This window comes from Battus philenor, unplaced genomic scaffold (genome assembly GCF_028537555.1).
Source record: "Battus philenor isolate CCGP_79_NKW_IND1 unplaced genomic scaffold, ilBatPhil1.0.hap1 SCAF_14, whole genome shotgun sequence".
Lineage (NCBI taxonomy): Eukaryota > Metazoa > Arthropoda > Insecta > Lepidoptera > Papilionidae > Battus > Battus philenor.
In genome coordinates this window covers 702,645-715,901 of record NW_027181676.1, presented here as the reverse complement: position 1 = coordinate 715,901, position 13,257 = coordinate 702,645, and the positions used below count along the sequence as shown (strand labels likewise).

The 13,257-nt window shown below is 34.7% G+C and overlaps 2 protein-coding genes across 2 annotated transcripts; one reads left to right on the top strand and one right to left on the bottom strand.

Moving 5' to 3' along the window:
• Positions 1 to 1,383: 1,383 nt before the first annotated feature.
• Positions 1,384 to 2,501, bottom strand: LOC137918399 (alpha-ketoglutarate-dependent dioxygenase alkB homolog 6). Its single transcript, XM_068761197.1, has 2 exons — positions 2,357 to 2,501; positions 1,384 to 2,031 (listed from the first exon to the last, which is right to left on the bottom strand). The coding sequence occupies exons 1-2, from the start codon at positions 2,405 to 2,407 to the stop codon at positions 1,384 to 1,386; spliced, it is 699 nt and encodes a 232-aa protein (XP_068617298.1). The 5' UTR covers positions 2,408 to 2,501.
• A 729-nt stretch (positions 2,502 to 3,230) lies between these two features.
• Positions 3,231 to 11,487, top strand: LOC137918369 (ubiquitin domain-containing protein 2). The gene is made up of 4 exons (XM_068761149.1): positions 3,231 to 3,410; positions 3,483 to 3,763; positions 6,575 to 6,772; positions 11,179 to 11,487. Exons 1-4 carry the CDS (start codon positions 3,329 to 3,331, stop codon positions 11,323 to 11,325), a joined length of 708 nt encoding a protein of 235 aa, XP_068617250.1. The 5' UTR covers positions 3,231 to 3,328; the 3' UTR covers positions 11,326 to 11,487.
• The last annotated feature ends 1,770 nt before the right edge of the window (positions 11,488 to 13,257 follow it).

Here is a 13,257-nt window from a genome sequence, read left to right as displayed (position 1 = left end):
TATGCCTGGTGATGAATTTTCAATTGTTCACTTTACTTTTTTTAAGCAAAAAATATTTAATTTCTCTTCTGCACTAATCTACAATCAGTTTACTGACTGTATGTCAGAATAGATCTACATCAGTCCATGCAGCTACTGGATAACATGCTTATTCTTGCTGTACTGGCAACATTACGTTATCGTCAGCGGTGCATCGAAAAGGGGAATCCCACAGAAATGACATTGTATATTTACGTCGATATAAATACGGGCGAAGCTCAAACGAATATATACGAACTCCTTAAAGCCTCCGGTTCCTCGGAGCGCTTTCTCTGTATCGCGGAGCACTCGGCCCTTCTCGCCGCCCTTAAAGCGGAGTTTAAATAATCTCCGCTCTCCCGTCTCAACGTCAGGATATACGCCTTACATCAAGCCCCGGCGGTCTTGATGCACATGTCATGCAATACTCAATCTCTAACACATGACATGGCAGCCGCGTCCGCCTAACCCACGTTCAAGCGAGGGCGGTCCGGAGAGACCCGTGTCTCTGCCAACCGCCGAGTAGTCCTCGCTTCGTGCTACATACACTATACACCTACACAGCTATAGTTCTCCGTGTGTGTACGTCTTCGTTGTAACTGTGGTACGATCCCCAGCGTAAAATTTTTAGTCCATAGACCTCTGTTTCCAAGGACTCAATTTCGATGAAGGTGTACCAAGCCTAGATCGGCTAGCAGCACAACTTCAAACACATCAAATGCGATGAGTATACACATTTAAGTTCACAGACCCTTCTGCTCCTTGAACTTGGCTCAAATGAAGCTGTAAAAGCCTTTGGGCTTCCAGCACCTACATCAACAGAGAATAAGTGAAAACACAACACAGCCGAAGAAGAAGTGTGTATACACTTCTTCTTCGAACTGTGTTGTTAATTCAAGACCTACCAGCCCTAGGATCAATACCTCAATGCATTTGTCATAATTTGTTGTTAAAATTTAGGCATCCATCACATCAGGTTTGAATGGTTAGCTTGCCATTATTGGCAGGACATAGTAAATGCTATGATGTTTTCTGTATGTAATAAGCCTTTTCCATCAATTTATTTTTAATTTTGTTAATGGTACTGCAAATATGTTTAGCGGCATTTTATTAAAAAATCTTATTTCATTTATTACAAATGAATAAGAGACTTAACAGTCAAACACTTTGGTACAGTCAGTTTTTCACAGTGCCTTATTAATACACAGGATGTCCTCTATTTTTTTAAATTTACTATGATTATTGTAAACATACAAAATAACATAGTATTGTTAGGATATTGACCTCTTTAAACCTCTGCAAATAGTCGAATAGCTTGCTTTTGTAGTTATGTTGTAGGTAGTCAAATAAAACAGATATTATATGCTATCTTTTATTACCAATATTAATTTTAAAACTAGTGGTTTTAGGTACATGTCGTATTGTCAATGATACTCTGGTACCTCGGACAAGTTTACAACCTTTCACATATTTAACTGAACACATATTTAGATTTCTTATCGAGTCATCTAATATATCCTCTTTACATTCCTCTATACTGTGTAAATATTGATGGAAAAGTTTGTCTTGTAACACAAGAAGACTGCGCGGTTCTAGAAGAAGAGAGAAAGCTAATTTCATATCCCCTACATTTCCATTTGCATCAGGTGTCTCCCAGAACTTGAGAACAATGTGTGAACCTACTGATATAGTGGTTATTGTTGGATAAAATAAGGAACCATCTAAATGCGGCATTATACCCTGACCTGGCATATATTCATTTACTAGAACATGATTAGGCTTATTGCCACCCATTAAATCTAAACTATTTATTCTATCCAAATAGCTTTGGAGCCATGATGGTATTGTCTCCGCAATCATTCCTTTACTGTGGGGTATACCGCCCCAATTTTGAAGTCTTCGATTCGAAAGCTGTGTCCATTTAGGTTTCGGTGAAGAGTATATGTTTGATAAAATATTACTCTCTTCTTTAGGTGATAAGAATTCTGATATGTAATATGCAGTTGGTTCAACCTGCAAAGTATAATAATAGGGGTTACTTATTTATTCATATTTATATTCATAGAATCAACACCTCTATTAGGCATCATTCAACTTAAGGCTACAAGGTTCCTAATTTCCCATATCAGAGAAGAAGCCACAACTAACTGATATCCCTTTCTTGTTTTGAAGCCACTTGGGCAATGTCTTTAATATCTTTAATTTAATATATATAAATATAGTCGCACTTGCCCCTTATAATAATAAAGAATAAAGAAAAAGATAAAGAAAACAAAAGGAATTAAAGGATATATAATCAATGATCTAGTAAATATTTTTAAAATATAGAGATACTCACATTGGTTACACTGTAATTTTGTATTGAATAAAAGTTTCTATCATTTTCCATTACTGTCTTACATAAATTATAACTTATTTGCAATACTTAATATTGTAAAAACTATTTAACTTCTCTTGATAATCAAAAAAGTCTCTAAAATATATTCTCTTGTGAATTATCTTGTGTTTCGTGTTTATTTACAAAATTTTACATTGCTCTGACGTATGACGACAAGCGAAAAATTTTTTCATGCTTACTCTACCATCTAGGATTTTACCTAAAAATAAAGTAATAACAGATTTTTTTATTGTCCATTTAAATGTTAAGTACTAAAATTTCTCTACATATTTAAAATAAATATTTTTAATTTTATCAAAATGGTTTCCACCTTTCTTTTTAAATAGTCACTTTAAATGTATTTTTGTAGGGCTTACAGAAAAACTTTCATTGTTATGTCGTAATAATATCTCCAAATTGAAATCAAATATATTTATTCGATTTAAATACTTGCACAGAAACAAATTCATACGTATTTATTTACTATGCATTCTTCTAATATTCAAAGTCAATCCATTATAAATGTTATAAACAGATCGACTCTTATTATATGTATTAGACTAATACGACGATATACATTTATTAAGTATCATTAAAATAAACAGAAGATTAGGGAATAAATTTTAGTGATTTATAATGTTAGTATATTTCTCTAAGGCATCTCATTTTGTCTAATTTTAAATTTGCTAGAAATCTAAAATCATTATTAAATTTATTAGTGTGATAAAAAATTGGTTCGGTTTTATTATTATTTTCGTGCTGTTATTCTCAATATAAATATTTAAATTATAGATAGAAACAAATCAATCATAATGCAAAGACAGAACATGTACAGCTATCTTTTGACAGCGGCGGACAGGCGATGAAAATGTTATTTGTTAATATTTTTTTTACGAGAAATTGTTGAATGGGCGATCGTAGAATGTGAACACGATGGGTGGCTGCATTGGTATCACTAGGAGCAGGAGCGGACCCATTGAAGAGTCGTCGGGAACCGTGTCGCGGCCCAACTCCGGTACGTGAGCGCTGCCGCCGAGACGACCCTGAAGCCTGCGATACGTGCGAACTGATTTTGTGTTTGTTTTAGGCGCGCTGAGAAAAAACCAGTCTTTATGTCACGAAACTATACGGTGGAAGTCGGACGTGCCTCTGACGGAGGGGCAGCTGCGTAGTAAGAGGGATGAGTTTTGGGATACGGCGCCGGCCTTCGAAGGCAGGAAGGAGATATGGGACGCTTTGCGAGCCGCGGCCGTTGCCGCTGAGGCCATGGACTTCCAGCTGGCGCAAGCGATACTGGACGGGGCCAGCGTCTCCGTCCCCAATGGCTACCTCACAGAGTGCTATGATGAATGGGGAACTAGATATCAGGTAAAATTAGTTATTCTATTTTGACATAAAAATAATTGATTTTGACATAAAACAATCAGTTGATACAAAAACCTGCTTGGTCCATCCTCTTTGATATCAAATTTATATTACTTGAATTAATTTTATGATTTGCCAATTTTGGACAACTTTATAATTTACAAACTGATAGAGAGAGGGTATATCAGAAAACCACAATGTTTAATACAGATTGGTACAATCACTTGGTGATGAAATTAAATCAGGAATATGAAAAAAACTTAAAATGACATCCTAGTATAGATTGCATACAGCTGTGTACTATCTTATCACAACTACAATTTTCATTTGAAAATAGTACAGACAGGATGGGATCCTCTATCTCGCACAAAATGTTCCATTCATATCTTTCTTTTATATGAGTCATCCAATTTGTGGCCCCTTGTACCAAATGCCTAAACTATGAGTCACATACATTTCTTTTTTTGTTTTCTCAAGTCATACATTATGATATAAATGATATGGTTCCATTAAATGTTTTTTAAAGTGTAAGGCAGTCAAAATGCCTGTACCACATTTCCATCCACTTTTCAAATACATCATATAATATAAAATAATAGGTGATATTACCATTTGGACAATTTCAAGCGGTTACTATGGATTATAAATACAGGATGTTTGGTTAGAGGTGTAAAATCTCTATATGGGTGAATATATAATAATATAGTAAATCAAAAAATTATTTATTATCTGTCTCAGCAGACTTTGTTTTGGCAGAAGGTATTAGATTGTCGTATTTTTATTGATAAAATAAATTACTGTGACAAATTTCAGAGTGATCACTTATACATGTTGATTTGTGAATAGCTGTAATATCTTTAAACAGTGAATGTATATATAGATAGCTCATTTACTGTATGGTACACCCTGTATAAAAATCAATGGTGTCAGAAATAATAAATAATGTAATGATAATATCGTGTGGGACCCAATGTGGGACCCATGCCCCACAGGGTGGCAATTTGATAGTTGAATTGCGTTGAGTTTCCCTTTGACTTTTATATAAAGAATATATATGTTACATAAGAATTTTGGAAAGGCTAAGGTTATGCATGATATATTTATGGTTGAAAAATACTGATATAATAAGATAGTGTATTGAAATATCAGAGTATTAAATATTACATTTTATTATAATTTATTTTCTATCCCTGCATACTTTGTACAGCCAGAAAGTACAGCCTGTTGCATTCTAATAGAAAAAATAAATTAGTGTAAAATATTTCAGAGTGATCGATTACAGGTACAGGTTGGTTGGAAAAAGGTTGCACACAATGCATCTAAGATATATCAAAAAGTAACATATTGACAATCTATCTTTCCAAATAGTCTAATACTTTAATAAATTATAGCTTTACCTACATTATAATACAAAAGATGATATTTACATGAACTTCGAAGTTGACCACTGATTTTCCTATGTTAAGAATATACGCTTAGAAACTTTCATTGTAATAACTTTTTTCAAATAAAGATCTATTGTGTATCGTTCTTCTATTGTACATAATTAGGTTTTATACCTATAACAAATCATCCTGTATATCAAGCAATGTTTATTAATATAATCTACCCTCGTTAATTAAAATATGTTATTGAAGTTAATATGGAACTGTTTACAATAATTGTTGATGTTTTTAATGTTTTTTTTTTATACCAGCCAGTGATAAGTCAGTTCGTTCACCTTATAATAATAGATCATTACAGCCTATTACATTTAATACATATGAGATACAATTGAAAATTTATAGACATGCCTATAAATTCTTAGAGACTGGTTTGAATCAGACTAGATTCTATAGTATCTGGCTATAAATATGGCACATCGAACTTTGGAAAGAGATAATCGGCTAATTTCGGCTTCGTAGAACACTGTCTCTGTCTCACACTACCTATGTGACGTTTTTAGTCGTTGTATTTCATGTGACAGAGATAAAGCTCTACGAAGCTGAGATTAGCCGATTGTCTCTTTCCAAAAGTCGATGTGCAATATTTATCGCCGGGTACTGTAAATGGATATAATGATATTACTAACACAAAAGTTAATCAAAGCCTCACATGAATGATTATGATAAGACTTGATTGGAAATCTTTTATCATTGTTGATTAAATATTAGAGATAATTGGTAATATTTTTGTAAGAAAAGATAGTCTATAATTACTTTTACAAGAAGCTGTTTCAATGTAACTTTTGTATTTATGGTACATTTCATAAGAAAACTACAGATGATTGCAACCATTTCTACCAATTGGTAGAAATTACTTGCCTTACCTGGTTAATTATAATATATGTGGACAGATCCTGTTATAAACAGTATTATTGGTTGACCTAGAAAAGCTGAAGTTAAAATGTTAATTTAGTTATATATGATCTTGTGCCTTAGATTTTTACTAGGAGCTGGTACAATGTAACTTTTGTATTTATGGTACTTTGCATAAGAAAACTACCGATGATTGCAACCATTTCTATCAATTGGTAGAATTTACTTGCCTGAGCTGGTTAATTATAATGACTAAGTTTACAGAAAACCTTGTTATAAACATTCTTATAGGATATTTATTGTGGAGGCCTATGTCTAGGGGTTGACCCAGGAAAGGTGAAATGGGAATGTTGATAAAGTTGTATATGGTGGTGTGCTATAGGCCTCATGTAAATGTATTATATATACACATATATATACATATGCATACAATTATAATTATTTTGTGCGTGTGTATGTGTGTGTGGGAAGAGGTAAATGTTATAGATTGTAAGTGTATCTATTAAATCATCTTCAGGTACCAATATACTGTCTGTCGCCACCGATAAACATGGTGAAGGAGGCGAGTGGACGCGACTCTCCGGCCGAATGGTCGGAGCCGGCCGACGGGGGCGCAGCCCTGGCGCTCCGCCTACGCCTTTCTACGACGTGCCGCGACGTGGAGCTACAAGTGGGCGCGCGGCATACTATCGCACACTGCAAGACTGAACTACATGTAAGTGCAACATTTTACCTTTTCGCTATTCGTCAAGTCTAAAATCTATGTAATGTGACTCGTAACCCAAATTGATAGTCAAGTCTATACTTTATCTAGCAAGACACACAGATTCATAGTAGAGTCCAGAGACTATTAACAAAAATAAGGGTCCCAAATTGATAGTCAATTAGAGATCTATCTAGCAAGATACCAGTTCCAAATTGATGGATAAACCTATAATTTCTCCAGCAAGATATGTGTCCTAGAATCGTAGTCAAGTCCAGAATCAGTCCAGCAAGTAATGTCTCCCAATTTGATACCCAATTATAGATCTATCCAGCAAGATACCAGTCTTAAATTAATAGCCAAATCCAAAATTTCTCCAGAATAACACGTTTCCTGATTCATAGTCAGGTCTAGAATGTATCAAGACGCCTCATACAAATTTTTAGTCAATTTCAGAGTTTATCTAGCAAGACACGAGTCCCAAATTGATAGTTAAGTCGAGAAATTATTCAGCAAGCCATGTGTAGTAGATTCTTTGGCAAATCCAGAATATATCCAGCTAGACACATCCTAAATTCATAGTCGATTCTTCAATCTATCCAGCAAGACACGTGTTCCAAACTCATAATGTTCAGAATCTACCTGGCAATATGTAATATACGGGTATTTAACTTTGGTAATCCTTGACGAGAGTGGGCTTCCCACCACCTCCAGGAAGTTGGCATGAGGACAGCGCTAAGGGGGAGGTCTATGCCTTGCAGTTGGGGTCCATCGGCTGAAACAAAAAAGAATGTATATACGATCTAGCTGTAGTTAGGTTCTCTCAAGCACCCTGGAATGGTAACGCTAAAGGCATATCAAGGATCACCTGGAGTCGAGATTCAGGGCAGATCTTGTATCCTCTCACTACTACACCTGGCTTCGGGTTTTTGGGATGTTCCTTATTTGAATATGAAAGAAAAACAAAAGGTTCATCGGAAATATTACATTTAAAGGAATTAGGCGTCATTTGCGGAAGTCCATCCTAAGTAAGAAAAGGACCAATATTTAGCCACTTCCGCACATGCAGTCGTAGTCGTGCAACAAAGTGCACCGCCCGCCAGCTCGCTGATAAATGCGCATGCGGCAAACAATGCGAATTACATGACTACCACCGTTAAATCACTCAACACGTGTTTCACCTCTCCACGGGGCATCTTCATGAGTTATGTTACACCGATTAGTGCCACTCTGTGTTTGGCACGACTACGACTGCATGTGCGGATGTGGCTAAAGATTACATTTGTATTCCGGGAATAAACACAGATATTTGTGAAATTTTACTCACAAAAATATCAATGCTGTGGTCGTATTTACTCAGATATGGTCACGGGATACTGTAGACATTATGACCCTCGTTTTTGGGGACCTCTCGTTTGGTCAAGTGTCGGGTAAAATGAGTTTTTTTTTTAATTTTTATTCTACACTCTCTTTCGTCCTTCACATTATCTTTTAATTCTTTTTACGCTTAGTCCATTCCTTCTTCGCTTGGAGATATATTTTCTTGCATCTCCTTTCTTCCTTCATCTATGTTCCTAGATCACAGCTTTTAATTTAAATATCAAAGATTACTCCTATGGCTTGTAATATTGGATCACTGTGTTGACATCTTTTTAATGTGTGGTATAGTAGGGTTACAATATATCATTATGAATAGGGAAGGGATAATTTAACCCTTATTTCGAAAATCCAAGACTAGAATACTCAACTGAGTAGCGTCGTGTTCCGTTGGAATATATTTCGAAACGGTTTATAGCGATGAAAAGGTGCGCTTTATAGAGTGACTCAGAGTTCAAATCACTGCATTGAGTAGGCTTTTGTCCGGTCGCCGGTGCAATGCGTCTCGACTGCTAATGCGCCCGGCCTTCGTTACCACTAACGGGTCTAATTTAAAAATAATATTCTCTTCAATTCCTTCATCTAGATCATGGTTGTACAGACTTATTAAGACTAGGGGCCATTCGGGCAAATCATGAACTGATGGCGGGCCGGCCGCCAGAAGTATAGGTAATTAATTTTTCTTGGTTTTATTCTGGAATAGAATTCAATATTTTTCGAATGTACTACTACTACTACTCCGCTAGCTCATGTGACCCAAAGTGGGTCTTGGCCTCCGAAGCGAGAGACTTCCACTTTCCTCTATCTTGCGCCATCGTCTGCCATTGGTTGACATTCAATTCGCGCAAGTCTGCCTCAACGCGATCGATCCAGCGATACCTGGGTCTACCCACTGGTCGAATGTACGAGAGTGCTATTTTTGCTGCCGGCGGGCCACCAGTATTCGACCGGCGGGCCGCGGTCTGTGCATCCACGATCTAGATTATCATCATATTTTATTTATTTATTTATGTTACCTTTCATTTTGGATCACTTGTATGCAAGTGAATATGTACAAGATGAGTCCAACGGCTTGAAATAAGTCTGCCTCGGTTTTAATGTTGTATTAAATAACTTAATAATGATCAAAGAAAATGTTAGAAAACCAATTGTATGCTAGAACTGAGGTCCAAATGGCACTACCAAAGTGTCAACTACAAAAAGTCTCTAATTCATTTGTAATAAACGGAATCTTGTTTTGCAATAAAATTCCGCAAAACGAATATTTAAATGACAAGAATCTTTGGCAGTGATGTCGCCTGATTATTTTGAATTCAATTAGGCTATATCTGATAAGGTATATATGTATATATCTGTGGTAAACATTATTAAAAGATGTGTTGTTGTGGAATTTCTTCCTGCTTCTACTCAACTATAACAACTTGCGAAGCAGAGTGGAGTCAGTAATAAAATAGATTAAAAAAAATAAATAGATAACAAGTCGACGATCAATAAGAGTTCTGTTAAAAGTTCCTATGATGAGTAAATGCATTTTATTTTTTATCATTAATAGAGCATTTTGCGTTTCTACATTACACACTTTTACATTATAAACATAGTATAAAAATTATGTTGCGACAAAAATTAGTGAATAGTGTAATAATTTTATGAAAGGTAATTTTATTTTTCTTAAATGGCAACACTACTCGCACCCGTCACTCTTTTGTAACAACTTCTGGTAAAAGAATTGAGAGTGGTGGGGTTGAAACAGCGTTTTGATTATTGAGTCGGGAGCTCGGTCACTCGTTCGATAACCATCGAAGTGATAAGTTGTCTAATGGAAACTATGCTAGTTGGCCGATAGAAGTGTTAAAAGTGGAATAAAATTATTTACTGTGCTGTGAATTGGAGTTTTCCTGATAATAGTCTGTATACGAACTTCCTATACTCGATGTTTAGTAATTATTTAAATCTTTTTTTACACTACACATTTGTAAAAAAAGATGATAAACGCAAAGGTGAGGCAAGTCATATATAAGGCTATGATAGCTTTAATGTAATTGAAAATCTAATAGATGATAAACATTATAAAAATCAATAATAAATTTTTCGGGTCGTGGTCCATCCTTAACAAGCCAAACGATAGCGTGAGGCAAACGACAGCCAACGCCATCTATCGTCGTCACCCGGAGTTTCAGCGTTACGAACGCCATCTTGTATCAAATTTTGGTAACTTCGTAAATTGAAAAGTCTGTGTATAGAAATGATTGCATTTCTTTAATTTAACATTTATTTTAGCCGTTGGTCGGTCTGCAAAATCGCGAATAAAAGTCAGTCACACTACTACAATATATATCAATTATATATGCTAAAATATTTTTATTAATAATTAGTGTATATTTTGTCATATACCTTTGGAAAGAGACAATCGGCTAATTTCGGATTCTAAAAGTGTTATCTCTGTCGCACGAAATACAACGATTGACAAAAGGTCACATAGGTAGTGTGGGATAGAGATAGTGCTCTACGAAGCCGAAATTAGTCGATTGTCTCTTTCCAAAGGTCGATGTGCAATATTTATCGCCGGGTACTGTATTTCAGTATAACCTTTTTGTATTTAGTACCTACCAAACTACCGGCGTCATTCTTTTCAGCCAATTATAACTTAGAAGTCTTCAAGTTCAGAGTGAATAGGTTTCTTCTAAGCATACATTTACAGAACCCGGCGATAAACATTCCACATCGACCTGTGATAAAAGACAATCGGCTAATTTCGGCTTCGTAGAACGTTATCTCTGTCGCACAACTGACAAAATGTTATATAGGATAGTGTGAGATAGAGATAATGCTCTACGAAGCCGAAATTAGCCGATTGTCCACTGTACCATCGTAGACCAAATGTTTCGTTTACAAAGAAAAAAAAAGAGTATTTATGTGTAATTGTGGTGTAAATTAAATGTTTATATTTAAATCTAAAGTTCGAAGATGACTTTTGTCCTTCGGATTGGAGACAAAAGAAATAATTATCTGTGGTCATATAGTAAGAGGTCTGACATTTGTAGACGCAAGAGGGCATCGAGCCGTGGCGCCAGCGCTGGTTCTACGGCGGCAAGCTGCTCGGAGATCGCCTGCTGGTGGAGGAAGCCAAGATCACGCCCGGCTATGTGGTGCAGGTGATTGTAAGCACTGAACCGCGTCCGCCAAGCTAGTCGCCAAAATGGCACGTATATACCGACCGTCTCGATACCATCGTTTACTGGGCGATTGTGATACTCAAAATCGATTCTCCAACTTGCGTTCTCACATCTAAATAATCGATTTCTTTCAGATTTTTATTCTGTAATTTTTTAAATTATATTTCTAACCATCCAACTCTACGAGATGTTTTTTTTTTCAATAAAATCATCACGTGTCAAAAGTTTAAAATCGTCATTGCCCCAACCGATAGTTTTATTCGATGTACATCTTTGGCACATGTAATCGAGTAGCGCAATTAATCATAATCGCCCGTTGTGTAAAATCGATTTGATTCTAAAAAAAATCGTTTTAAATTTTTTTTGTTATAAATGCACTATGATTTTTATATAAAAGTATTATTAAAATATATAAAAAAAATAATGTATAAACTCGATGTACTGTTTATTGGATCAATTAAGAATTTTAAGCCCGAAAAGTTATATTTAAAATGGTAGGGTAGATAGAGATTTTCTTACTTGATTCAATGTCGACTGTCGCGCTGCGTTTGGGCGTTCCTTTTTATAATGAGATTATTTTTATTTTGCTGGCAAATTGAATTAATGCATTTATTTTTATATTTTTTTTAATTATGAACATTCACTCTAGGTCGTTTTCACAACTACCGTCATTTTTATGGAAGCTTAATGTGTGTGTGATTAACACATGAACGTTGCATATATATGTTCGCTTCGAAAGAATGTTTATAATGTAATTCCGCAAGCGACACTAACATAGTAGTTATGATTTTCGTATCACTTTTATATCTTAATGTATGTTTTTATATACACTCCGCGTCTTGTATGTTTAAACGCTGAAATTTCTGTGTTGTAAATAAATTTAAAAATACATTTTGTATGAGTAGTAAGGCATACAGTCCGAAGTAACCTGTGAAAATATTTTATCTGTTAGAAAGAGACAACCTGCTGGAGTAATGTAGAGCTCTGTCTCTTTCGCACGTATCACATGTCTCTTTCTTAAAACCGAAGATTTGTCACGGTTATGTACATATATAGCGGAACAGATATATCTATATAACACGTATATATCCAATAAAATTATCGATGTTAGTGTAAATATGAAATATATGTGATAAAATATAGTATTGATTATATTTATTAGCCATTGGTAACATATCTATATGTTCAGCGGCCAGTTTTAAAAGTTTTTTTATGTTGATTTCATTCAATATGGAGATTAATTAATATTGTGTGTAAAACAGATAAAATATGTTGCCATAGACAATGCAATAAGATGTTGTATCTGGTGTATAATCAGGACTGAGTTTCGTATACGTCCATTAGTTTATTTTACCGTTACTTCTACTGCTAAATTTTAAATATGGAACTGTCATACCTACCGTCATATTTTAAACGAATTTATATGTCATTATAGAAGGGCCTAAATTGATAGAAACTCAAATTAAACTAACTCTACAATGGAATTTGTAAAGCCTACAACAAAGTAGATCATGATAACTTTCAATCTAAAAATAAATTGAATTTTTTTAAGTCGACAAATGAAAATCCATACTATCTTAGCACATGTATCCATACAATTGATACATTTAATATACTTCTACTTAAAATATATACTTATCATTGAAATGTAAACCAGTCAACTCTATATTTACAAGAAATATGTAAAAAAAATACAGAAATAATGCTTATTGCTCAATAAATTATTTGTAAGTACTTTCATAATATGTATTATTTATTGTTCAAAGATCGAAATGTAAACGGTATGTATATCATGAAACAACTTCATATACAATGTAAATTTAATATCTCTTGTATATATTAACGGATGGCCGGCCTAAATGAACAAACTTATTTTCATACATACTTAAATTATTACATCAAATGCATATTTATCTAGTTATTATTGGGCTAAGAAAATATGGAGGC

Excerpts from the sequence above, each read along its gene's own strand:
- LOC137918399 (XM_068761197.1), bottom strand. The coding sequence starts at position 2,407 with ATGGAAAATGATAGAAACTTTTATTCAATACAAAATTACAGTGTAACC. Across the intron at positions 2,032-2,356 it reads AAAATTACAGTGTAACCAAT|GTTGAACCAACTGCATATTA; the intron begins GTGAGTATCTCT and ends TATACTTTGCAG.
- LOC137918369 (XM_068761149.1), top strand. The coding sequence starts at position 3,329 with ATGGGTGGCTGCATTGGTATCACTAGGAGCAGGAGCGGACCCATTGAA. Across the intron at positions 3,764-6,574 it reads AATGGGGAACTAGATATCAG|GTACCAATATACTGTCTGTC; the intron begins GTAAAATTAGTT and ends AATCATCTTCAG. Across the intron at positions 6,773-11,178 it reads ACTGCAAGACTGAACTACAT|ACGCAAGAGGGCATCGAGCC; the intron begins GTAAGTGCAACA and ends TGACATTTGTAG.